Genomic DNA, 26355 nt, shown 5'->3' on the forward strand with positions numbered 1-26355 from the left:
CGGATCAATCTAGTAAGTAATAGGTTAATGGGCTTGACTTAATCTATTTCATCAGCTTTAAAATTTTTGGTGCACTTATCAGGAAAGTATTTAACACACTCCTACAAAATTAATCACAAAGTTCTTCCTGAAAGAAGAATAAGTTCTACAAGATAAGTCCGCAGAATTTTACAAACCAAAACAACCCCACAATGAAAGCATGTATGCCATAACAAAACGGCGACAAAGGGTTATCCACTCCAGTTTAGGATTTTGTGTTCATAAATCCCAGAAACTGTGTTGGAATTCTAGCAGAAAAACTTGAAGACACAACAACACTATGTTTTTGCATAGAGGTAGAAGACACTCATGCAAGGCTACACACCCATACAATCAAAAATTCATTTTAAGGAGGAAGACCAAATGGTCAATGCAGTTTAATAAATTCCAGTGACATCTTTGTGTTACAACAGTTATCTTCACTTCCATTAGGGAAAAAATTACCAGCGAAGAAAATCAATTTTCAATAAGATGTGAATACAGATTGATTGAACGCTTGATACAATTGAAGAATGAACAGGGATGAGTTATATCTACAAACATGGAAGCCCTCTCAACAAGAACATAATAAAGCCATATACTTATAACAATTTACATTTGATTGACTTGAAGAATTGCACAAGTAAGCAAGTTTCTTTGTCCCAAAAGAAAAGGCTAGTTTCAGAGCATGCACTAGAACTGCACTGCTCAATCACCACTTTCTTTTTTATTAATTTTGTCATTTTTCCCTTTTTCTTGGCCCCCTGCTGCAGCAGAATGGAAGGCTGAAGGTTTGGTAGACAGACATGGAGGCCGTAGTCTGAGATTAGGTTGGTGAAGATCATGGTTTCACAACAACTGCTTCAGATGCATCCAGATGATTAAGACGGCATGTTCCAAGTAGGAATTCTGGTAACTCCTCTTCTGTATTAGCCTGCATTGAATGGTGAAATAAGTTAATGTGACTAAACCTAAAGAGAAGCGAAACTAAGGAACTTGAACAGAGTAAGATTAGTGGTGGTCAATACAAAACATTCATCTGTTAAGTGACCTTCCAGATTGACCAGATAAATTGCTCCAGTCACATAGTAGATGCGATTCAGGGAAGCAAGAAAGCCAGCAGCCAACCAACCCTTCAAGCTAAGGCATTTAACTTCAAAAGTCGAATGAGTTATGGCTTCATATTTTTTCATATAATTCTTAAATGGATCAATTCTATAAGCCCAACTATTAGGGATCTAAGTCCTTTACAGGATTAAGTAGTTACTTTCTATTTTATAAGGATAAAGTATTCCTTCACCAAGCTGCGAGGGTTCACCACATCTGTGTTTATGAACCCCTGTTCTCCAAAATACCTCCCAATGGTAATAACCTCACACACATAGGAATTTCTTACTTCATTAATCACTAAAGTTCCAGGTGGAGAATCCAGTCCATATCCGTCTAACTTTTCTTTCCTCCATGGGATTAAGTAGTTAGTCTCTATTTTTAAGGAGAAAGATTTCCTTCGACAAGTGGCAAAAGGTTCACCACACATCCACAAAATGACTCCCAATACCCTCCCATTCTCAAGCATCGCTGAATCCATTCAGCATGTCTTAATGAAGAGATGATCAATTTTATAATGTACTAGAATAGTTCTTATGTTAAAGCAAGGCTAAGGCTGTAAGAATTCCTCCTACCATACACAGTGGTTTCCTACTTCATTACTTGCTAGTTAAGTACCAGCAAGGAAACTTAATTCATATCCTTCATTCAATCAAGCTGCTAGATCAGGTTCTAGATTTGACATTGTCGCCTTCTTCTGACATCAACCACAAGTTGTATTGACAGTTCACTGCTATTCTTCCTTGATGCTGTTATAACACCACTTCTGCCATTATTTTGCATTTTCCTACGAGTTTTTAATTCTAATTCACTTGCTATCTCCTTCCTCAGTATTTAATTGCTATTCTATGCTTCTATTTTTACTTTCTGATTATTGGTGCCTAGTTATTTCCTGATAGCTGCTATATCTGGACTAGTTATTTTGATGAGCAAATTACATTAACACCCCTTGTGTTTGCAAACAATTACGTTACACCCCTTGCAATTCATTCTATTACAAACATCCCTGTGTCTAACACTGTTAGTTTTAAATATAAAAGAACATATTTATCCTAAGTCTTAATATAAGTTAAAAAAAATTAAACAATATACAGAAAAGTCTGTTAATTTTTAGGGTGAATCGACTTTTTTTAGGAGACTTTAGGAAACTGCTCAGAAATTTATTATTTTTTTTGGGGGGGGGGGGGGGGGGGGTTAGACACAATTATGATAAATTTCATAAAAAATATGGTAATTTTTATTCGGACCCCTTGAGGTTTGACCCATGTCATTTTGGTCTAAAAAATGTGATCTTTCGCATTGCCTCCCTTAAGATATCAAGGAAAGACCTACTAAGGACACTTGGTTAATAACTAATGGTTTCTGTTACTTTAGTATTTTTCTATGACCAAGTTACCCCAGTATCCTTTCAGATTTTTTTTTAATCCAATCTAGTGTTAATGTCAGATAAGAAATGACCATAATACACTTATCTTAAATTAAAAAATGAAATTACAATTTTACTCCCCATACCCTATTCTCAAACTATATAGGTGGGGGTGAAGGAGGAATCCCTTCACCCATCTTCTTCCTTCACCTCGCTAGAAATCATGCACCATTGCGACCCCACCCTACCATAGTTGTCACGGCGACGAGGCGATATGAGGCGGTTTAGGCTAGTTGAGGCGATGAGTCGACGGGCGCCCTCCGAGGCGCCCTCCGAGGCGCTTTTAAAGCGGTTGAGGCGTTTTAAGTGAAATTTTTAGTGTACATCTCATTCACTCTAATCCATTATAAATCTATCATATCTTATATAATAAAAAAACTAATATTAGCGTACCTCAAGTCATCCAACATACTACAAACTACACATAGTAGGTCCTAAATAAAAAGTCGCAGGAAGAAACCAAGAGAAGAAGTTGTCTGTCGCTGGCCACTGCTTGCCGGAGTGTCGTCGCGGGAGTCAAAGAGAAGAAGACAGGAAAAGAGAAAGAGATTAGGATTAGAGTGAGAGTGAGAGTGTGAGACTCGAGTCAAGAACTTATTCTCCTTCGATTTTATTTGTTTTTATTTTTTTATTTTGATCACATGTAGCGTCATTATAAATATGCATATAGGTTCAAACAATAGATACTTTACAATCGGAATCTAATAAGTAATTCAATATATGCCTTCAATTTGGCATCTTTCATGTGATTTAAAAAAGAAAAAAAAGCAAACTCCTTAAGGTATAAGGCGTCCGAGGTGCCTGAGGTGACGCCTCAAACCCTAAGGCGGTCGCTTTATTGCCTAAACATAAGGCGACGCCGATTTGAGGCGCTCCAAAGGCACTTGGACGCCGAGGCGGCGATTAGGCGACACCTTGACAACTATGCACCCTACCCGAAATCACCCACTACAAAGAAGGGGGGGGGGGAGAAGAGGACCACCTCCACCCTGCTGGAACTCTTCTTATTTCCTTATCTTCTTTCAGACCACCTTGGGACTGCAAAAATTCTCCTCAAGTTTCATTTAGTTTTATTCTTTATTTGTTTTTCTAATTTGCGAGTTCAGTTAGAAGAGCACAGAGCTACCTTCAGTTTACATCCACTGCTTCAAAGACGCCTTGATTGACGAACTAATCGGAGGCATATTTTCTCGATAGGAACCTGTATCCAAATCCTCACGAATTCTTCTGAAATCCATTTGAGTTTGGGAGCAAAGTGGAAAAGAAACAAGCTTTCTCACCATCTCAAAATTGAACTTTTCTTTCTTAATATTTTCCTCTTTTTCTTGTACCCTCTTCTCCTTTCTACTTTAAAATCTGTAGATTTTGAATGGTATAACATTTAGCTTTATCAATTATTGCTTCCGGTACTATCTAGGATACTGTGTGCTCTCTTTCCTCTTCCCCCTATTTCACAGCTTTAGATTCTGCTAAAGCTTCAAGCAAAGGAAATATTGTAGTCTTTCTCGGATTCTGTTCATGTCTGCTACATCTATGTCAGGGGTTTGGATTTACTTTTAAGCTTGGGATCTGGATTCTGAACCATTTGCTTGAAACCCCTAAACTCTTATTATTGTTGAGGGGTTTTGGCTTCTTCTCCAAAACTTTTACTTTGTTTTTCTTTCGTAGCTAAAGGTTCTTAGTGTTGGTTTTCACTAATTACTATGAAGTCGTGAGTAGATTCTTTGATTCTAGCCTACGTTTCTGCTGTTCAGGTGTTAGATTTTTGGTATTTGTAATTTATGGTTTTGTTAGGGACCATGGCATCCTCACAGTTGTTCGTGTCTCTTTTCAAGAACTCTCCTATCGTTAGGGAGGTCTTCAACCAAAGAAGGGCACTTGCCCTTCTGAATTTCAGCAACTTATTAGGTGGGAATGGAGTCCATGAAAAGGAAGAAGATGGGTGAAGGGGGATCCTTTCACCCACGTATATAATTGTTTGAGAATAGGGTATTGGGGGGGGGGGGTGTTTTAATTTAAGATAAGGGTATTATGGTCATTTCAAGTCTGACATTAATGTACAAAAATATGAAAGGGCATAGGGGTGTTTTGGTCATAAACCAATGGACACCGTTTGATTATTAATGGTGTATCAATTAGTCCTTTTTGCATACCTCAAGGGAGGAAAATGCAGAAGGCACTTTTTTGGGACCAAAAGTGACATGGGTCAAAACTCGGGGGGTCCAAATGAAAATTACCCTATAAAATGATAGAAAAATTACGTTTACCATTTTTAAGGGATTGCAATAAAGAAGGGAAATTTTAAAATATAATACATGCTGACTCATCACTTAACCTTATTATTCTAACAGTACGGGTACGGTTGTCATATAATTCAAAACATAATAAAGGGTGTAAATGTAATAGAATCTAGGGGTGTAAACGTAATTGTTTATGAACACATGGGGTGTAAATGTAATAGAATCTAGGGGTGTAAATGTAATTGTTTATGAACACATGGGGTGTAAATGTAATTTTCTCTCTTCAATTGCTTTCTAATTCTGTCCCTTGTGTCTAATTTTTCAATTTTTGCTTCTATTCCAACCTTCTAAATCTGTTGGTTGTTATATCGATAGTTGCTAATTTTGGCAGCTTGCTATATTATGAATATCAAAATCAAAGGCTCTTCTCAGGAAGCCTAAATTTAGTTTCAATCCTACTAGCTTGGATTAAATGAGGTTTTCTAATCTTAATCCCTTGGGCCATTTATTTAGTTACTCCTCTACTAGGAGCTCTTCCCCAAGCCACTGACTAAGGCTTGTGTTGTTTGTCTATTTATTTCACAAGGCCATAAATGATAGCCTGAAAACAGCCTCTATGAGAAAGCATGGGTAAGGCTGCATTACATCATGACCCCATGGTGGCAGAAGCCTTGTGCACTAGGTCAACCTTTCCAAAGATGACAGAGCCAAACACGAAGCTACTCACAGGGGAAAATTGACTAGAAAGCCATGGGAAAAGCAACCCCCCCCCCCCTTTTGTTAAAGAGAAAGCAAGTTTGTAGGTTAACTTCTAAAAGCTTCCAACAGTAGATTCCCGATCTATTATGACCCTTCCCATCCCTGCAGTGGCGGGACCCTTATGCACCGGGGGCAACCTTTTCTAAAGATGGTAGCTCCAAACAAGAAACTACTCCCATGGAAGAATGACTTGACAGCCACAGACGATCTTCAAGGTTAACACCTAAAAGCTTCCACAAGTAAGATTTCCAATCCTTGACAATCTCCACGACAAGCAACTCATTTTGCTGACTTTACTTTACACTGTCACTAAACCTTTTGCCCTAAAGACATCCCATCCTAGAACTTTAATGGAGACAAATTCCATGTATATCCACGGCTTTATCAAGAAATCTAGATGCCTTTCTGTGTTCTAGTGGTCTAGGTTGTGATATCATTTACATGCAAGTTATGGGTAAGTGTGAGGGATTCGACAAAATCAAAATGAAGAATCAACAAATAATCAAAATGAAGAATCAACAAATATCTTTGTTACAGTATAAGGCACGGTTGTCTCACCTGTATAAGAAATGCCATTTCTATTACCAGATTGTTTAGGTATCCAAGAACAAGACTAACCACTCCTCTTGCAACGGTGGAAGAGCCGATGTCAATCCCAAGCTGAGAATATTATTCCATGTGAAAGATTAGTATATTGTATATTCTCACAATAAAAGAACACATAACATGCTCAATATGTGCGTGCAAAGAGACACACAGACACATTATCTGTAACAAGGTCATTTCTTAGTCAGGGACCTCAAACCATCATTCATCATCTATAACTGGAGGAAAAAAAAAATGGAGGGGGAGTACATTGTATTTCCCAAGTTCTGCAATCAATAGGCCCTAGTCTTATAATAAAAACTACTCTATGGCATGCATTATAACTTTACAAGTACTGTATGAAACAAACATGGCATTCATAAATCCATTGCCTACCAAAGCAGAGGTTGGTGTCATATTACCTCCAAGTAGTTCTTCCCCTGAAAGTAGTTTATTTCGAGAGCGTGACCCACCAGGATAGCTTTCTTTCCAACACTTTGCTTTACTATCCAGGAGCCCTAAAGATGGGAGAAACCCATAGTGGTTAGCACTCTTTGCAGGTGTAAGCTGCACACTTTTTGTTGTTCTTATAAGTAGAAACTGTTTGCATTGAAGGAGAAAAATGATAATATTATCCCGAGGTGCAGAATTATAATCATACAAATAATCCTTAATGGATAAGAAAACAATGAATTATGGATAAGAAAATAATTAATTAACCTGTTACTGATTAAATGACCTTAGGGAATTCTTTAATGTTTTACATGAAAACAAACAGACCTACACTTACGAGATTCTATCTCCTGATTATCATTTAGGATTAGCCTTCTGGGTCTCTTTTACTTGCAATTCCGAATCACTTATAAACCAAAAGTCAGATTCTACTGACCTAATGAATTTCTCACCATAATTCTGTGTATGTGCCGTGTGAGCATATCTCTCACTGTAATTCTTACCCAGGGGTATAGGGGAGGGAGCAGGATCTTTTCTTTTGCATATCCCAACATACAGATAATAAGCATATTCAGAAATAAAATAACAATTTTATCTTTATAATAATATAACTCTGTTCAAATCTAGGCTGCTACTACTAACCTTGGAAATGTATGGTATGAGCTTAAATCTTGAATTTCTATATGAATCGTCTCCTTTGATAAAGCTCTCAAGAAAGGGATATTCTTCCATAGGAGTGCTCATCATGTAGTACAACACAAGGTTATATGTAGGTGAACCAGGTACCTGGTTTATGGACTGACCAAGTTAAATATTCCAATAGGTCTGAATACAAAGAAACCCCAAAGAAGGTTGGTGTAAAGAAAAAAAGCGAGAATCAAATTGACCTGAAGGTTTACAATGAAGAAGAATTCTGGTCCACCCTTCATGGCATATTTCTGCACAACAATAGATTACAAGTAAGAATAGACTTTATGCCTTTGTTAGGGTTCGTGTGCAAAGCAAGCATATGTGTACCCTGAGTGCAGGTATATGAAATGTTAGTCACAATAACATATTCATTAACTGAAAAAAACCACAGTAATAGATTGACCTGAACAATACCCTCCGGACGACCACCAAGATCATCTACTCGCTTGTCAGATCTAAGCCAATCTGCCGCAACCATTTGCATCAAGGCTCCTTTTGCCTTGATCTGGCAAAAAGGTAAGAAGTCAGTAGAGAACGAAACCACGGATGACGTCTCCCAAGTTCCAGCAGAAGTTTTACTTCCAAAGACGGAACCTGTTTCTACCCCATTCACGTTTACATAGCAAGCATGGAGTCTTGCACAATTTATTAAGTGGGACAGTATAATCTAGAACTAGGAAGATTCTATTTGTTTTCTCTGTTTATAATAAACTAATTAAATAACTCAACAATTATCTTTTTTTTGATGAGTGTAACTCAACAATTATTACAAAACCTGTACAAAAGAAAGTACCTTTTGGCGGTCTCGTAGATAACTTTTTCCACGGATTAGAAAAGCAGAAGGATCAGCTGTTGTCCAACTGCATGGCATGGTACAACTTGGGTCTTTTGGGAGAGTTGCTCCATAGCATCGTGAACCTTCTCCCCTTGCCATGTCTTGTAAGTCTACATATCCCCTTTTCTGGGCTGAAGCATATAGAAGCCTCAAATCATTAGGTTATCTAAGAAAAAAGGTAAACATATCCCATGCATTAATCAGATAACTGGAAATTTGGGTAGTCTAGTAGGTCTTACTTGCTAGATCATGAATTTTTCTCACAAAACCACCAGCTGTGGATACCTTTGGTTGGCATACTTCCTGCATGTCCAATATCGAAACAAACATGTGAGAAACAAAAAAGGCAAAGCTTGGAACATCTCTCAGAGACAGTTAGTAGTAGAACAACAGTTACGGTTATGAATACAATAGTTATGAAGAAAAATTAGTGGGAGACATCTTGTGAAGGAGTTCAAATGGAGCAGAGAAGCAAAATAATGCAGTTACAATTGTCCAATAGGGTCAACTGGGCCAAAGGAGACTTTATCTTGGTCCACGGTTGGGTTCTATATGCCTTACGCTTCTTATCATTTGGTTTATGGATGCATAGTTCAAGTTTCGGTTAAAATTGACTGACATTTCACCAAAGTCAGTTTCCTGAGAAAAATCGAGACAAGATAGATGGGTACAAAGAAAGAGTTAACCAGCTCACTCGAGCTGGTTGAAATCTCAACCAAGTTGGTCGAAACCAGTTTTTAAGTGACAAAAAGTCACTTGTCTCGACTCTCGACCACAAGCTCACAAATCTCAGTGGTTTTGAGCTTCTCGTCCAGAGGGTTTTGACATCTCTACCATATCTTGACACAAATGCTAGCATCTTTGGAATAAAACATGATTCCTTCTACATCGAAGCTTCTTTTCTGCAAGCTTCTTTGCTTTAGGGTTTACATCATTTAATTTGTGTTCTTGGCATTATCGTATTAAAGTACATTAGAACTCTTGTATCTGTCATTGTATGTCTCAAAGTTAGTAACCTTGTATTCTAAATTCCAGAAAACAATGGTAGACTTAGGTCAATAAGAATATCAGTGATTTTTTTTTCCATAGAAAATAACTCGTCCACTGTATGTAGAAGGCGTTCAGATAGCCTGTATATTAAAAATCAGGGGAGAAAACCATGATTTAGGTGTTGAAACCACATGTTGAGATGGGGGGAAACTCCCTGGTTTAGACCAAGGTTCCCCAGATCTCGGATTCAGGCTGGTGAAACCAGCCTTGGAACCAAGATTTTGATCCATATATGGATGGATGTATTAATCCTAATTTATAGGACCTTAAAGTGAGGGTAGTATTTATACATGGGATTAGTAGTAAATGATAAGTGTTTGAGTTAGATTAGGATACTAAATCTTGAGGTAGAATTCTGTTTTATGTTCATTTACTTTTTCATGTGATTAGGAGTCCTATAAGGAATTTTATGAGTTTAGCAGTCTCTCTCTCTCTAACTCTCTCTGTTTCTTATATAAAACAACCCCATCAATTAGAGATGATATGAATGAAGAATATAGCTTTCTCTAAGAGTTCTAAGAGTTTTGTTGCAGTTGAGCAATCAATATGAGATTGACATCCCAAACCTATTTCTTCTCCTCTTTTCTTCCTCCCAAGAACATTGTCAATCATCCAAGCTGCAGTTCAAGAAGATTTTCAACAAACAGTAAGTTCAACATCCCAAACCCCACTATTCTTCTTCTAACACTCTAGTCATAATCCCTAACTTTTTCTCTATCTCAAGAAATCATCCACAAAACTTCAAATCTCCAAAGAAAACTTCAATCATTAGAATACTACCACATTTGGATTGAACACCCTCACAGACCTTGGAGAACTTGATCCATGCTGCATCCTATTCTGACTGCTAGAAACCCATTGATTCTGTCATTTTCTTCTTTCCAGAAACCCAGAAATCAAACCCTAGTTTGCTGTTTCTCCCAATTACAGCAATATTCCATCATCAACAAGACAGCAGACTTTCATTGATGGACTCTCTTACATCAACATAACCTAACCCTATCATCAAACCCCTAGGTTCTACCAAATCCTAACCCTAATTTTAACCTAAACCCCTTTGTTGACCTACCTGAGCTTACCAGTTCACCCCAGATCCTAGATTTCAGCTCCTAGGTTATCCCCTCCTAAATCTCAGACTGGATGAACATCACTGTTTAGACACCCATTGATGTTCTAGGGAAGGTCCTGAAGCAAATTAACCAGCTGGTAACCACAGAATACTACTTTGTACCTTTTACTGGGGCATCGGTTCTGCATCACAGTACCACCTAAGGGAATACTACAAAGAGGCGAAGAAAATAGCTACCACAAATCCTTTCATCTCCTAACTTTATGTCCATCTAGAATCCATAATCATACCGATTATGGGTAGAATTTGATCCTTGTTATGTATACTGGCAAGACATAATATAATAAGAAAAGAAAGACCTCAAATCGGACAATCATAACATTTACTCAAGAAACCAACAGCCAATTTTGTACCAAAAAAAAACTGACGAAATTAATTGAAGACTGACATAAGGCAACTTACTTGTAGCTGATCCTAGGGTACCAAATCCAAATTTCCGTTTCCATTTGAGAAACGTAGACCATATCGTTGTCTCCAACTTAATACATGCTCCATTAGCATGGTTGTCAAGGCATCCAGGCCCCCTCCAATGCCTTGGGTTGCCTAGGCTCCATGACAACTGTCTGTAACCATCCGACTTATGTTTCCAGTTCCCCATCATGAAAATCAAGGTCACAACGTTGCTGACTCGGTGAGTGAAAAAAGTCACTTTGAGAAAGATTGTATGAGGCTAATATATGTTATATTACAGGTTTGCTGGGTAGTATAAAGATTTTTTTTTTCTTGTATGATTTCTGTTGTATTAACATGGCCTTCATCTGGGTAGTTTACACGCCACTGTTCTGCTATTCGCAAAATGAATGCCATGTATACAGATGGTGATGAGTTCAGTCCTAAGTGTTTGAACTTTGATAAAATTTAAATCCATTCCTGCAGATTAAAATCTCACTTTTTATAGCAAAAGAAAGATCAAGTAAATGAGAATTGCATACCTGATGCATTTCTGGGCTTGAGTCAGAAGGCCATAAACTCTCTGATTCATCATTATCCGATGGACAAGGAATATCAAAGAACTCATCTGATGTCTCATTCAGTTCCATGAGGCTAGCAGATTTAGAAAGTGGATTCTTCAACTCTTCTTCCACCGTGTCTTTGTTACTAGTTCTATTCTCTGCTGGGTTTTGAAACAACACCTCAATATCCTCTTTTTCATTTTGAGACAACCCAATTTCTCTTATGGACCCTGACGACAAATCATAGGAAGGGTAATTTCCTATTCTGGATCCAAAGAACTCTCTAAGGCCTGCCACAAAAAAAAAAAAAAAAAAAATACAATCAAGAAAGAATAGGTAGACAAGGCTACAGTCATTTTCAGTCTAAAGAGATTCTGACATTCTGTATCCAACAGTCTATGCAACCAAATGGGATTAAACCAAATAGGTACCAGCAAGTCTCCCAAGCATCCGGATAGTTATAGATCTAGCAAATGATGTACGTAGGTAGGACTTCCAGAACTTCCAGTCAATGGCAAGCATATGCTTCACAACCGACTGTTTCCCTTGACTAGCTGGAGAAATTACGTATCCTCCACCTAAAATTGAAAAAGGAACATTAAGTAAAAGTTCTCAAGCATTGCAAGTATCCAGGGATCAAACATAAAGTAAAAACTTTGCCTGCCTTAGATATAAGACAAACTCTATTAAAAACAATAAAGACTAATACTTTATTCAATATAATGGAAGAAACCCTCCATCACCCTGTGACATCCAAGTAGTAAATACGAACCTAGATGAGAACCATTACCTGATGAATCCTAACTCAGTAGGTGAGCAAGTAGATGTTTCTCCCTTAATTCAACAATATTGATTCAGACAGACAAAGAAAATATGCACTCTTGTTGCACAATATCTCAAATGGATGGTGATATTCATCAACAAGGTCAATGATGCAGATTAAACATAATTGTGTTTATTTAAATTGGAATCAGCTTTGAGTTGGGTTATGAACTTGGGACTTTGATCCAGTGCATTTCATTGTAAAAGGCCACTTGTATCGGCCTATACTAAAAAAGATCTGAGTCAATGAAATTGGTTATCTTTTATATTTATTCTTTTTTCTTCTAACTGTTATCAAGTGTTTTAGCTAGGGTGGATTAGGATTCTAAGTCCAGTCTTATTATCAATTTTCAATCCTTATTTGTCAAGTATCCATTTATGCCTTTCCCTGTTAGTGTTTTAATTGTCAAGTTTTCCATATAAATTTGTAAGGGGTGTCCAGCCTTGTGCACTAGGTTGAAAAAATAATGACATTTTGGCTTGAGCATAGACAGATTTTCTATGAAATGCAGTGCTATGTTGGTGGGAGACCAATAATATCTGCTGGGATCCTGGTTAAAGCTAGCCTGGATGCTTAAATCATGTCATCTTCTTCTAGTACCTCATTATTCCTCCCATATCCTAACCTTAGAAAACTTAATTTTGTACCTCCTCGTCTAACCATCAGATTCAAGTGACATCTTGGTTGACATCCTAAGAACTGATTTTTGAGCAGAATCTTACCTACATAAATTTTTCATTTTCTGAGATTTCCTACTTACCAAATTTTAGAATCTTAAATTACTAATCAGTAAAAGTGTTTGTTCTTGAGATCCAACCATTGGACTCAGCCATCTTTTGAGGAGGTGTTCATTGTTATTTGATTAACTTCATATGACAATCTCACTATCATCTGTGTTTCTGATCAATTTTTATTAGCAATTCTTGGAATTTGGCCATTATTTATCCACTGTTGTTTCTGGTTTCTATTGTGTTACTGATCCTAAATCCTACGCCTCTGGAAACCCATGAGTCAACTTCTGAATGGATATTGCCTCAGGTAGAACATCTAACGGTGGTGTTCCAACTATGAATAAAACATTAAAAATGATGCATATACAGCATAGGAGGCTAGATTTTATTTTAAAGTAAGAAGGCCAGATGGTTTCTTCTGATCTTGCAGCATTTAAAGTCTTATTGGTCATATAATTTACAATATTTACCGGTGAACAAAGAGCGATACATGCATTTTCACAAATTAAAAATTAGTACCACGTCAGTATTGTATAGTCAAGACCGCAGTCCACCACATTGATAAAAATAATATAATACTCATCAGTCTGCAAAATTGGAGCACATTCAGTATAGTCTGTATCACATTGTAAGGTAACATACTCATTGAGAACATTAACACATGAAAACATCCTGATGGAACAGAAAGGAGAAGAAGCTCAAGGAAAATTTACAATATCCAATGTCAAAGCATACATTACTTTTAAGGCAGGCTCTGACATATCCTTTAAGGGGTTGACACCTTTGATGAAACACTGAATGGTAAAGAATAACTGTGACAACAAAAAATTAAAGGGGTTACATTTAAAGAAGATTCAAAATCTGAAATATATATTAGGATCAGTAAGAGTCACTACTATATGTTCCATCATCCTCCCTCCTCCAATACCGCCGCAGCAGTAAATCTCTTCTTCTCATCCCCCTGAAACATAACCTTGCTCCATTAACAACAGAGAACACTGAAAATGCTTAAGAATTTAGAAGGGGGTCTCAGAACTGACCAAGGCATCCAGTCACTCTTCAACAGCATGTGAATGATATCTGAATGACCATCAAGATGTTCGACCACACTAGCTCGGTGAATGCAGAAGTCCCATCTGCAAGAACATTGGTTGATTTGATTGGGGAAATATTCACATACGAAGATACGAATTAAGAAAATTAGAATTATGCTCAATCTATTTACAATATTAAGCATGAAACCTCTACCTAAAGCATCTTATATATATATAAGACTCACGGTCCGGCGCTAATAGAAGTTGCTTACTCTTCGTCCAGCGAAGGAAAAACACATGGCTTTTTTCAGGCATAATAGTGGGCGGGTCTCATGAGACCTATGCCGGCTGTCGGAATCAAATGAAGGTCGAAGGACCACTAGATTCGTTAAGGGGCATAGATGACGGCCTATTTGATCGGTCAATCATATATATATATATATATATATATATATATATATATATATATATATATATATATATATATATATATATATATATATATATATAATATATATCTTTCTGATGTGATGTTTCTGATTTCAACATTTCATATCCATTTATGAAAATTTTGTTGGGACTTAACTACTGTGCATACATCTCTCAAAACAAATAATGCAAATAGGTATCATTACAATGATCATGATTTTCCTAGCTTACTGGAGCACATGTGCATCAAGAATCATGAACGGCTGTGCTGTAGAAGTTCCATAAATAATTAAATAAGCTTAACCAACACATGGCTAGATTCCTGATTTGTTTCTTTTCATGTTTTAATTTCAAGGTTTGGGAGGACGACACCATGGAAACTCTCAAATGTTGAAAGGTGTGCAATATAGAAAGTCAGTGCTATAAAGTCTATATATGACTCCCACACAAAATCTGGCCAGCCCATCCCTGGTCTTGTACAGCTGCCTCCATTAGTAGAATCCAAAGGGCATACCCAGGTGCACAAGGCTCCTGCCAATGCTGGGGGGAAGGGTCATAATGTATGTATCCTTGCCCCACTTCTTCAGAGAGGAGGTTTTCAAAGTTAAACCTGTGACCATTAGTCATAAGAAACCTTTACCATTGCACCAAAGCATGCCCTTAAAAATAGATACCGTTAAATATTATTGTAGAAAGTTTAGGATATTTGTTTTATTCTTCCTAATTATGAGAGGGAGTAACTGAAAACCATTTGAGACAAGCAACTACAATTACAGAGAACCAAATTGGCTTTATGCCCATAAAATCTACAATGGATGCTATTTACCCTTTTAGGAGACTTATGGAAAGGTATAGAGAGTGTAGGAAAGATCTTCACATGATTTTTATTGATCTAGAAAAAGCTTATGATAGAATCACTAGAGAATTAATTTGGCAAATACTAGAGAAAATAAATGTTGCAAGTAAATACGTGGAAATAGTTAAGGATACGTATGATGGTTCAGTTACAAGTGTAAGAACAGTGAGGGGACCAAGTAGTGAATTCCCAATTATAGTTGGGCTACATCAAAGATCAGCTTTTATGCTCATATTTATTTGCACTTATAATGGATGAATTAACCAAAGACATTCATGAGGTTCCTTAGGGTATGCTTTTTGCTGACGATATTGTGTTGATGAGACACAAGTAGGGATTAATACCAAGTTAAAATCATGGAAAACAACTTTGGAATTAAAAGACTTTAAACTAAGTAGAACGAAGATAGAATATCTAATTTGTAACTTTCTTCATGATGAAAAGGATGATGAGATGGTGAAAGTTGATAATAAGATTCCTCAAAGCGATTATTTTAGGTACCTCGATTCAATCATAAACAAAGAATGTGATATAAAGGACGATATTTCCCAAAGAATTAAAATAGGATGAATGAAGTGGAGAGGGGCATCCGGGGTCTTGTGTGATTGACATATTCCTTTAAAGCTCAAAGGAAAATTTTATAGCAACATCATTCAATCAGCTATGATGTATGGTGTTGAATGTTGGGCCGTTAAAAAGCATCATATAGATAAACTCAGTGTAGCAGGAATGAGAATGTTAAGATGGATGAGTGGCAAAACTAGGAAGGATAAGATAATGAATGATCATATTAGAGCTAGTCTGGGTATAGCTCTAATAAGTGATAAGCTACAAGAAAGTCGTTTGAGGTGGCACAATCAATTTCAACGGAGGCTTATAAATGCCCCTGTACGGAAAAGTGATTTAATCCAAATTAAAAGTATTAAAAGAGCTATCGGCAAACTTAAGATAACCTTAAGAGAAGTGGTGAGAAAGGATATGCATAGCTTAGGCCTTGTATATAGTATGACCTCATATAGAGTTAATTGGAAGGCAAGAATCCATGTAGCTGACCCCATTTAATTGGGATAAGGCTTGTTATTGTTTTACTTTTACTACTTAAGCTAGCTGATACATTTGCATGTATTGTATCTCTCACCGACAAATGCATTGTACATGCACTTGAAGAACTACAAATGCATATGGACAACTTAAAATTGTTGATATTCACCTTCTATTTTAGCTTAAGTTTCTATTTTGGTAACTTCCTAATGTTCTTATTGCTTGGTTGACAAGTTATCTCTCTAGGATAGTCACCTTTTTAGTAGATTTGGGAAATTCTATGCTATACTTAATTTTTTTGTTTGCTATAATTCAATCTAGGAAAGTTTTCCTAAACTGATTTGATTATATATTTATAAAGTACTAGGGGAGAGCCTCAACACTCATGAGCTCTCTCTTCTCTTTCTCTTCTCTTCTTTATTCTTCTTCAGTCTTCTTCTCTCAAATTCTTGGGCTGGTTACAGTATCCTGAATATCTAACAAAAATTACGTAGTAATATGCTCGGATGGGATCAAGCATACTGTGCTGCCTATTGCCATCCAGAAATTAGGTGAGACTGGATATTTATGGATATTGAACCAAAGTTATTTATAAGATAGGTATAATCTATACTTGGCACCTTGATTGGTTCAGATTCATTGTGCACCAAATGCACTCTAAAGAAGTAGGTAACCAAAGCTTTACTAGTACCAACGGAAATCACGCCACTTTTCAAAATTATAACAGTTTCAAAAGAAAAATATATGTGAGGGATGTTATGTGTGCCTCAGATTCTTGTACTCAGTTCAAAGATTGACCAGCTCTGACATATTTTGGTGGCAACCCAAATGACCAATTTTAAGATATTTGATGGTAGTAGAGGGTGGAAACCCATTACTGATCTCTTACTTGGGTTCTTTTTTTTTTTGTGTGTGTGTGGGGGGGGGGGGGGGGTTTGCAGGGTGCAGCATACCTGACTTGATGGACCAACCATTATCCCAGTTGCACTATAACTTATGTGCCTTAACGTTCTCTTTAATGTCATAACAACATTTGGAGTTTTCAACTTAAGGTTTTGGGTGAGAGCTTCTAACACCATTTTTGGGTGTTTTGACAGACCTCTATTGTAATCCATTACGTAATGAAAACTTCTTCAGCTTCAGACATGGATGTAGCACATCATGTTGGTGTGTGAACCACATTAAATCTCTATATCAACTTGATCTGTTTTCATTTATATTCATTGTTTCTTTGGTCTTCGTTCTAACAAGGGCTATTATCAATTATAACCTACTCTTTGGAGATGGATTCCTTTGATTAATCCTATGTCTCTACTTCAAGTTTCACCACCTATCAATCTTCAAGGTTCCCACCAAAGTGACTAAGCATCAGAGAGATTTGAAGAAATAGTTAACAAGCTAGTTCGGTAGTTCCTAAAGTACACTCACTACAAAAACTTTGGTTTGAGGATTGGCGAGATATCTCGCTTCTTCAGTCAAACAAGACAAGATACTTAGTGAGATGAAAATTTGCCATATCTTGCTGAGAACTCATCATATTCGTATATATCGCATATCTCAGTCATACATAGGAAAGTCTTCATCTCAAAATATTGTAATTTTGTGTTCATCATGTCATGTGAATTTTCTAATTTGAACATTGATGAACATGTGTAATGCATAACATACGACAGTCTTTGAGTTTTGAATAATAAAGTATTCATAAATATCAAGTATATGATGTGTACAATAGGTTTTATAAGTGTACTTCTTCAGCGCAAGGGTTTTAAAACTTGGGGTCAAAAGGGAACTCACATGCAGTTGTTTTTACATCAATATAAGGCAACTATTGTGTTTATAAGGCTGAAAAGCAAGTCCTAGCCCCAAAAGGCCCTTGTAAGTCTCAGAGTTGGGAGGAAACTTGCCAACATCTCAATTTTTTGGGCCAGTGAGATGGCATGTGAGAGCAAGTTCTTGAACCATGAACAAGACACATACCTATAGTAAAGGCAGAAAAGAAAACAGGAAGAGGAAATGTAAGAAACAGGTTACAACATGAGACTCTCGCACAGATAGGAAGGCCCAGAGAACTATCATGGCCTAGTGGGTAAATACTGACGACACAGGATTTCTGGCAATTCAAGCAGTAGCTGGATCCTTTCTAAATTCAGTTTATGAGAAAGACAAGCAGTGGTGGATTCCTTTAAAAGTAAGTTCTGTTATCTATACTTCCTTTCTTTTGGGAGAGAAGAAAGACTGGCTGGTTTCTTGGGGATACCCTCCCAAGATAAGAAAGATAGGGATTGGAATACCCTCTAGTCAGTTCACACATAAGTCTGCGCCACTAGAGGCTAAGGGAAAGGACTCAGTATGGAAAATAAGCAAATAGGAAAGGCGCTGAGGATGGCATCGTCATCAAACTGCCTCCTGTCCCAATCCAAGTGGTTAGGACCTTGGTCCTCACTTTGGAAGTACCCAACTCAACTGTGATTGATTTGTCATCTGTAACCCAAGTACCCAACTACACAAGGTGGTCTAATTTCCCAAGGAATATGAACCAAGCCTCCTAAGGTATGAACATTTTGGCAAGGTTCGCTATGGTGGAGACTGGAGACCAAGGTGCTGCCCTGTAGTCCTACTGCTTATGTATCTCTTGACTTATCACCCAGGTGGAGACATCCAGCTAACTCTAGAGGATGTATCAAGCAGCGTGTGGATTGCAGACTTGTCCTATTTGGTCAGCAAAACTCAAGAGGATGAATATCATTCACAAGAATCTCATGTACTTGGTCATCTAAGTACAGAAAATCTTCAGGGATGAGTTATCCAAGCAATGGTCAACAAAAAAATACATGTACTTTTGAGTAATAACATATGTTCCGTTCTGAATTGTTTCTTCTGTTACTTCATCACTTTCTTCTTTTCATATGGCTGTTATTTGATTTAGGGCTTTGTTGATTAAGTTCCTTTCCCACTGTTCATTTCTTAGTATAAAGTTGTTTGTGAACAATTAAATGGGGAAAAAAATCTTACTCTGATCTGGAGGGCCCAAAAGACATAAGGGTCCGAAAAATAGCCTCTGAAGTTCCGTCAATCACACCCACTGCCATTATTGCTGGATGATCATCCCAAGACTGGAGGAAAAAGCACATTCAGTAACTGAACCAGATAGTAAAATGAAAAAATTGTGCACCAAAAAAGATACCAACCGGCCGATGAAAATCCTTATCTTTCGTCTCCTTAAATAGCCGTAATCCTGCACCATTTAAGTAAACAATAAGGAATCTGTATTTGACTACATAAATGCACCCCTTCACCCCTTAAAAAAAAAAAAAGAAGAAGACGAAGAAGAACCAGCAATTAGAATGCTTACCATTTTCGCAGGAAAAGATTGTCCATGCAGAGGGTGCTATAACATCATGCATCATTGCTTCCGAATACCGGGATGATTGAAGAGTCCAATCTATGGAGTTTCCACTATCTGCTCTCTTGGAAACATTTGACCTGTCACAAGAAAATATTGCAAGTATGAAGACAATATTCGAGTACATTAGATCCCAAAAATGCAAGGTTGACAAACAAAAACAGACATTGCAGGCAACTGAATGGTTTACCCTCATAGGATTAAGTATTTACAAAAATGTTCAACCCTAAAGCAGGGATGTAACTTTAGCATAAATGAACTGGATATTAAATAAACTCCAGGAAAAAGTTCAAGAGATTTCTGGTTTATTGGCAAACTAATTACACAAGGAGATTTTGACAGATCTGATTTGGGGTAAGTCCAGCCATCCTGAAATTGGATCCCAGAATTTTCACCCAAAAGTTAAGCCAGTGACTTACAATATGTAGATAATAATAATCATGGTAAGAGATCTTGCTCTCGAGCGAGATCTCCCCACCTTGAAAAACCAAGATCTCGACTGAGATGGCGAGATCTCTGTCAAGATGTGTGATTTCTTGGCGATAACTCGGTGGCCCATCTCAGTGGGTTTTAGGGTCCCAGTTGAGTTTAAACTTGGTATTTAGCCCATTTAAGGCCTTTTGAACACACTAGTGGCTTGAGATTTGTAAGAAAATAACTCTAAGTATGATTTCTAAGTCTACCTATTGTGTAAAACCGAAATGTTGTAAGATTGAGAATGCATAGTTCTACAACATGTAACATAATAACCTTTAAGGCATATAAATGAAAAGCCAATGTATCAAATACATCAAGTAATTTAAATGTCGTCAAAATTTCATCCATATAACTATACGAATATCACAATCACCACTCTTGAAAATTAATAATAAAATTATACAACCATTAGATGTTCTATGTAAGTCATTAACTCATAAGTTCATAAAACAAGCAAAGAATGATTGATCTTCCTTTGGTATTGTTAATATGCTAAGAGTAGTTGTAAGTGAAAATCCAGTTGAGATCTGCAAAAAATCTGGCAAAAATTGAGAGTTCAAGTGAGATATAGCAAAATATGGGATGAGATATAGTGAGATCTGGGGCAAGATATGACAAGATATGGCGAGATCTCAAGCGAGATATCCCATTTTGCAGAACTCGACTCCCATCTTGTCTCAGTTAACCAAAAAAGTGAGATCTCTCACCATGACAAATAATTATACCTTCTTTTCCTTTAGCTTTTAATATAGATATGTAGGATTAGGCAACCTATAGAACCAAATAAACAAAAGAAAGTCTCAAAAATGAAACACGGTCTCCAAAGGATAAGGCACACTTGAAGGAGGTATGGCTCTTAGAAAAAAATTTCCATGCCTATTACATCATTATGTAAATTGGGAACATTGCACTGCCTTCCTTGAAGTTTCCATAATCAAAGGAATTTTTTTTTTAAACTCTCATCCTGTAGGCTATATTCTGTAACAATTGTTTCCTTTTGATATCTGAAGCTGCTTAAATGAGAAATGTCTTTTCATTAAGAAGCTTAAAGTCATTTCCAGATCCATATTTTAGGCGAAATGGGATCAACCCTATAAGGAAGTCGAAGGTAAGCAGGTTAACTGCCCCTTTTACATACAGCTATGGTAAAGGAGCAAAAGAAAGTTACTAATAGCCAAGAAAGTAAATGTATGTCATAGTCACTTTCTTGTTTTCTCTCTGATTTGTTAATAGTCAAGAAAGTTAATGTATGTCACAGTCACTTTTTTGTTTTCTCTCTGAGTTACCCCCAGGACAGTGATTCTTTTCTTTTTTTTTTTTTTTTTTTTTTGGGGGGGGGGTACTAAATAGGCCAGCCGAAGAGGAATGAAGTCATTCTTCTTCCATGGCAGCCAATACTGAGCTATCCTTTGGGAAAAGATCTTGATGAACCTTATTCAACTTAAGCAAATTTAAGACAATATGGGATTATAATATGGAGGTTATTTACTGCACTTACATCATTGATAAACGAGCAATACAAAATAGGTCAACTTCTCACATTTGTATTGCACGGACAATCTAGGAAGTTTACTTTCTGCCCTCATGATCCATTAAAGAAAGTATTAAAAGTTGAAGTAGATTATGATTACCCAAGCTGCACTTGGCTGAGATGAATTGAACCTTTAGATTTGATATACTCCGGATATTCTTATCTCCCTCTAATACGATAACCATCCGCCAGTTATGGGCCAGGCCAAGCAAATCTATACCTCCAACTTGTTACATATTTAGTTTCAGGTCTAAATAAGCTGAAGATGGTAATGAAATTGCCCTGGCATAAACCTAATAGCTACATACCTATGGGTTACCCGACCATGGTCTTACTGTAACTTTTCAATGGGATTAGAAATGGGACCCATTAAACAGGTACAGGGCAGCCATAATTTGCCACATTTTTCTACTTATTTTTAGAACTATTAAGCTGATTGTCTGGAAGATGAAAAGTAAGAAACTAATTACTAACAAATTTAGTTCAACACTAATCCAGAAAACCATATTCTGCGACTCAGTTGTACTGAAAGCTTTTTCACACAGACTTTGCAGGTGCAAGAGATTGGCACGCTTAAGTTTTTGCTTCTTCCAAGGATAAAAATAAATAGCAATTGTGGTCAACAATTCTTGTGTTCCATAAAACTGACCAAACAATTCATACATTGAGGACAGGATTGCATCCCCCATTGACCATTGAAGATTTTGACATCAAAACGGACTCAAACCCAACAAAGAGTAGCCAATTCTGGAGGCAAAATGTACTTAATGACACCTCTCTGCTGCATTGAACCCCAACAGAGTTGACAAAGAAAAAAATCGATCAACAAACTAACACTATGGTTGTCATTAGTGTTCAACCTTCAGCATAGTAAAAGGATTTATCTTAAATTTTTTTCTCACCAATAATGGATAGTTAAAGAAATTCGTGAGAAACCAACTTGCAGTCTGTATTTGAGGTCAAATCAATTCAACGGTTCAACACCAGTCTTCATAGAATCCCACTCTTAACAGAATTAGGAAAGTTCACTATGTCCAGTCAAATTTGTCGTCTAGAAGTCAGCATTCAACAAAAGATAGACGAGGGCTTAGACTCAATATCCCATGCAACTCGGAAAAAACAGCTTTTACTTAGTAGAAAGCTGCTTTCATAACTGAATGAGGTTTAAACAAAGAAAGAGGGGCCTAACGTAATATGGTTTGGTCTGAGAAAGAGTATATTTGTTTAGTAGGAAGCTGCTATCACAGACACACTGGATTCAATGGAGCCTGCTCTGCACACCTTGAAACACATTAGCTATCCAATTAAATCAGAAGCTATTTTTCTGTTTCCTGCTTCTTGTGAAATTTAATTCATAAAGATTAGTATCCTTCGAGCAAGCAAGCAACATGGTTTGGGATTTCTGGTTTGCCAAGGATGGTGAGTGTGTTTCAGTATATCTAAGTAAGGATCAATATATCAAGGATGAATTTTACAGATCAAAATATTTGTTTTTCCCCAGATTAGCTAATTTTCTCAAATAAATACATGATAATTGCAATGCTCTCAGACCAATATATTATATAAAAGTGTAAATTATGTATTTCTAAATGAATATGCTCTTTTGAGTGTGTGTTTCTGAAATCGACTTTGTGTTATATGACACAAGTTACCTAATAGGCTTGCATTTTCTCCTAAGACAGGCTAACACATTCTCTCCTGCATTTGTACTTGTACATTCCTGTGTATATGAAAAAATTGTTAGTCCTTGATCTTGAGAACAGAGAAAACAAAAGAAATATCCTTAGGTTAATTAGTGGACCAGGGGTGGGGAGGGCAACCTGCAGGGCAGCATCCTGCAATGAGCGAATCCATCTTGCTGCTTCTTCTGGGCTAGTTGCTCCCAACTAAAAATCAGTGAAATCAGAAATTAGATATTGATTATTCATAGATGATGGAAGAATTTTACTCTGTAAAGAAAAAATTAACCACACCTTAAGCTGATCATTGTGATTGGAAGTATTATAAAGGGTAAAAGCAAAAAACACCTGCAAGTGGCAACAAACTATAATTACAGAGACATAACAGAAGGAAAATATCAGTACTGCAACATAATGTGGCAAAGTAACCTGGCCAATGCACATACCTTCCTATTAATCCTCTCTCTCCCATTTTCCGTAACTCGAATACAGGGATCAATTGTTGCCCTTTTTACAGGAACCTGGAAAAAAGAAGGTGTTTTTTCAGTTACCCTGCATGGACTTGGCTGCATAGAACAAACAAGCAACTGCATAATTTGTTTCAGATAATTGAAACTGTCACTGACATGAAAAGAAAATAAGATAATATTAACAGAAGCAACAACGGTAATCAGTTCATACAAGGTATAGAAAGTACAGAAATTGTTCATAAAAATGGCTCAACCACAAAAGAAAGTTCCATAATTTAAAGATTGTTCCTTTCTGCCGTAACACGAAAGAAAATAATGAAGACACCCAACAAAGATGGGTTTCTGGAAAAAAGGTAAAAATAGCTATCAACTCGAAAATCTTGGGGATGATATATTACCATTCAAGAGCTACTAACTCTAGTAACAACTCTGCCCACATAACATAACCCAAATTCACACTCAAAAATGAGAAGCCAAAAGAAAAACTTCAAAGTTTTTTATGATTTTGGAGAAAGGGTGAGGGTGTGGAAGAAGAAGAAGAAGAAGTCGAGCAAGAACCTCATTAGTTGATGTTGGCATGGATTTCAAGCTCATAAGACATTGACCCTGAAGAATGAAATACCGCTTCCGCGAGTAGTGTAATCCAATCCTATTGGAACGAATTAAGTACAGCCATCCTTCCAATTTCCTCTCCTCCTGAGAAACCCCCATATCCGAGAAATCCCACAAACCTTACCTTATCGATTTCCTAGCAGTCTTTTGCTAAGGGTAGTGCAAGAAGATGATGAGAATTTTGAATCTTCTGCATGGATTTTAAGCATTACCAGCTTTGAGTTGCATGAATGAAATACAGTTTAAATCAAGTCATGGAATGTTGAGTCGGTAATCCTCTGATCCCACTACAGAAAATGAAAGGATCATTTACAGAAAAATATACCAACTCTTTCTCTGCCCAGATAAATTTCTCTCTTCCCTTGCTTGTAAGGTAACTCCATTGTCCAAATATTTGTATCTACACAGAGATTCACAACAATCATGAGTCACGACTCACGACCAATTCACCAAACTACCACTCCACTCAATCCTCTCCTGAGTCCTGACCCGACACCTGAAATCTCGAATATCCTTTAACTTTCAAAATCAATATATATATTTTTTTCCTTTCTTTTTCCCGAAAATCTGATCTGGGTTTTAGATACGACAGCAAGGTTCTCTGGGCTATTCAATATTTTCAAGTTTAAACCCGATTTCCAGTCTATATGGAAAAGAAAAGAACAAGAAAGAATTGACCCAAACTGACCAAATCTTTGGTTTTTTTTTTTTTTTTTTTTTGGGTACAATCATAATCATATATAACTTTCAAAAATTTTGTAAACGCAAAACTATGCAAGGGAAGGATATTTATTTTAGGTAAAATGGATTTCTCAAGAAGATGAGCATTTTACAAGTTAAATTATAGTTTTACCTAAAAAAAAGAATTTCAATTATTGAAGCAAGTGTTGAGAAATATAAGAAAGGGAATAGAAGATATTATTTCCATCTTAGGTCATAAAATAATATTTATTTATTTATTTTGAAGGTTTGCATCTTCTTAATACACAAGATGACTAATAGAAGGTTAATGGTTGATATCTTAACGGATTGATAGGTGAAAAGAACTTAAATTAATGGACTTTAAGAACATGAACGTCTTTGATCTTAGGTTAAAAAATTTTTATAAATAACTAATAAGTAAGAATTTATAAATAAATCACACTGAAACATCATTTGTACAAAAGAGTTGAGTGAGTTTATCTTCTTATAAGATGCCCGAAAAAAAATTTACATGTTTTAAAGAACAATTTTTTTTTATTTTATTGAGATATGAAAGATGTGATCTTTGACTGATGTGGAATGATATATACATGTAACCAATCATTCTTCTACAATATATAAATTTGCTTAATTTTATTGATTATTAATTGTGTAAAATCTTTAATAACTTATTTATTTATCTATTAGGATAGATGAGCTCAAATTTGACCTTCTCGTTCTTGCTTTTTTTTTTTCTTCTTTTTTTTTTTTTTTTTTTTTTTTTTTAATACAAACCCTAAAGTTCTTGTTAGTTGAATTACCCATAGGATCCTGTTAAAGAATTTTTGAGTTTATAAGATTTTATAGAGTTCTGAATGATGGCAAGATAAACGGATAGAATCTCTTCATATTGGTGGAGGATAAAAAATTAATGACTTTCATAGCATGATTGGACCTAAGAAAGGGAATATCACCATTAACTCTTTAACTAATAAGTTGCTTCACTAATCTTTTTGCTTTTTCAGTGAAGTATGCTTCTGTAATCCACTCTAATGGTTCAGATTCTTTTTTTCAGTGGAACTGATGGTTCAGGTTCTATGAATAAAAATATTATCTCTTCATTATGATTGTTAGAAACTTAGAACCTTATGTTCCTGTGGGCAATGCAAGAAATCTTTTTCTTTATTCTCTATTCTCCATGTCAGTTTTGTTTAATTAAAAAGCTTTGTTAATTGTTATTCAAATTTTAGTATCCAACTTCGAACATGGATTTACTTTGACATATTTTGGTGGATGATCTAAATGACCTGATTTATGAAATATGTGATAAAAGCAAGATGGCG

The 26355-nt window shown here is 36.4% G+C and overlaps 1 protein-coding gene across 2 annotated transcripts; it reads right to left on the minus strand.

Moving 5' to 3' along the window:
* Positions 1-209: 209 nt before the first annotated feature.
* On the minus strand, positions 210-24928 carry LOC149021908 (protein ENHANCED DISEASE RESISTANCE 2-like). Of its 2 annotated transcripts, XM_089150087.1 has the most exons (22): positions 24657-24928; positions 24278-24521; positions 23696-23770; positions 23544-23597; positions 23391-23456; positions 23223-23290; positions 19512-19642; positions 19348-19394; positions 19172-19272; positions 13840-13935; positions 13696-13760; positions 13540-13611; positions 11677-11823; positions 11225-11535; positions 8353-8416; positions 8072-8244; positions 7682-7783; positions 7476-7526; positions 7231-7374; positions 6558-6653; positions 6109-6210; positions 210-952 (listed from the first exon to the last, which is right to left on the minus strand). In XM_089150087.1, exons 2-22 carry the CDS (start codon positions 24428-24430, stop codon positions 860-862), a joined length of 2211 nt encoding a protein of 736 aa, XP_089006213.1. In that variant the 5' UTR covers positions 24431-24521; positions 24657-24928; the 3' UTR covers positions 210-859. The 2 variants fall into 2 exon arrangements, with proteins under 2 accessions (XP_089006213.1, XP_089006212.1); XM_089150086.1 differs by having other exon boundaries at positions 24278-24928.
* Positions 24929-26355: the final 1427 nt, after the last annotated feature.

This window comes from Hakea prostrata, chromosome 3 (genome assembly GCF_041222555.1).
Source record: "Hakea prostrata isolate BN-2017 chromosome 3, UWA_Hpros_2, whole genome shotgun sequence".
Lineage (NCBI taxonomy): Eukaryota > Viridiplantae > Streptophyta > Magnoliopsida > Proteales > Proteaceae > Hakea > Hakea prostrata.

Excerpts from the sequence above, each read along its gene's own strand:
- LOC149021908 (XM_089150087.1), bottom strand. The coding sequence starts at position 24,430 with ATGGGGGTTTCTCAGGAGGAGAGGAAATTGGAAGGATGGCTGTACTTA. Across the intron at positions 11,536-11,676 it reads GATGCTTGGGAGACTTGCTG|GCCTTAGAGAGTTCTTTGGA; the intron begins GTACCTATTTGG and ends TTTTTGTGGCAG. Across the intron at positions 8,417-11,224 it reads CAAGCCCAGAAATGCATCAG|GAAGTATGCCAACCAAAGGT; the intron begins GTATGCAATTCT and ends TTGGACATGCAG.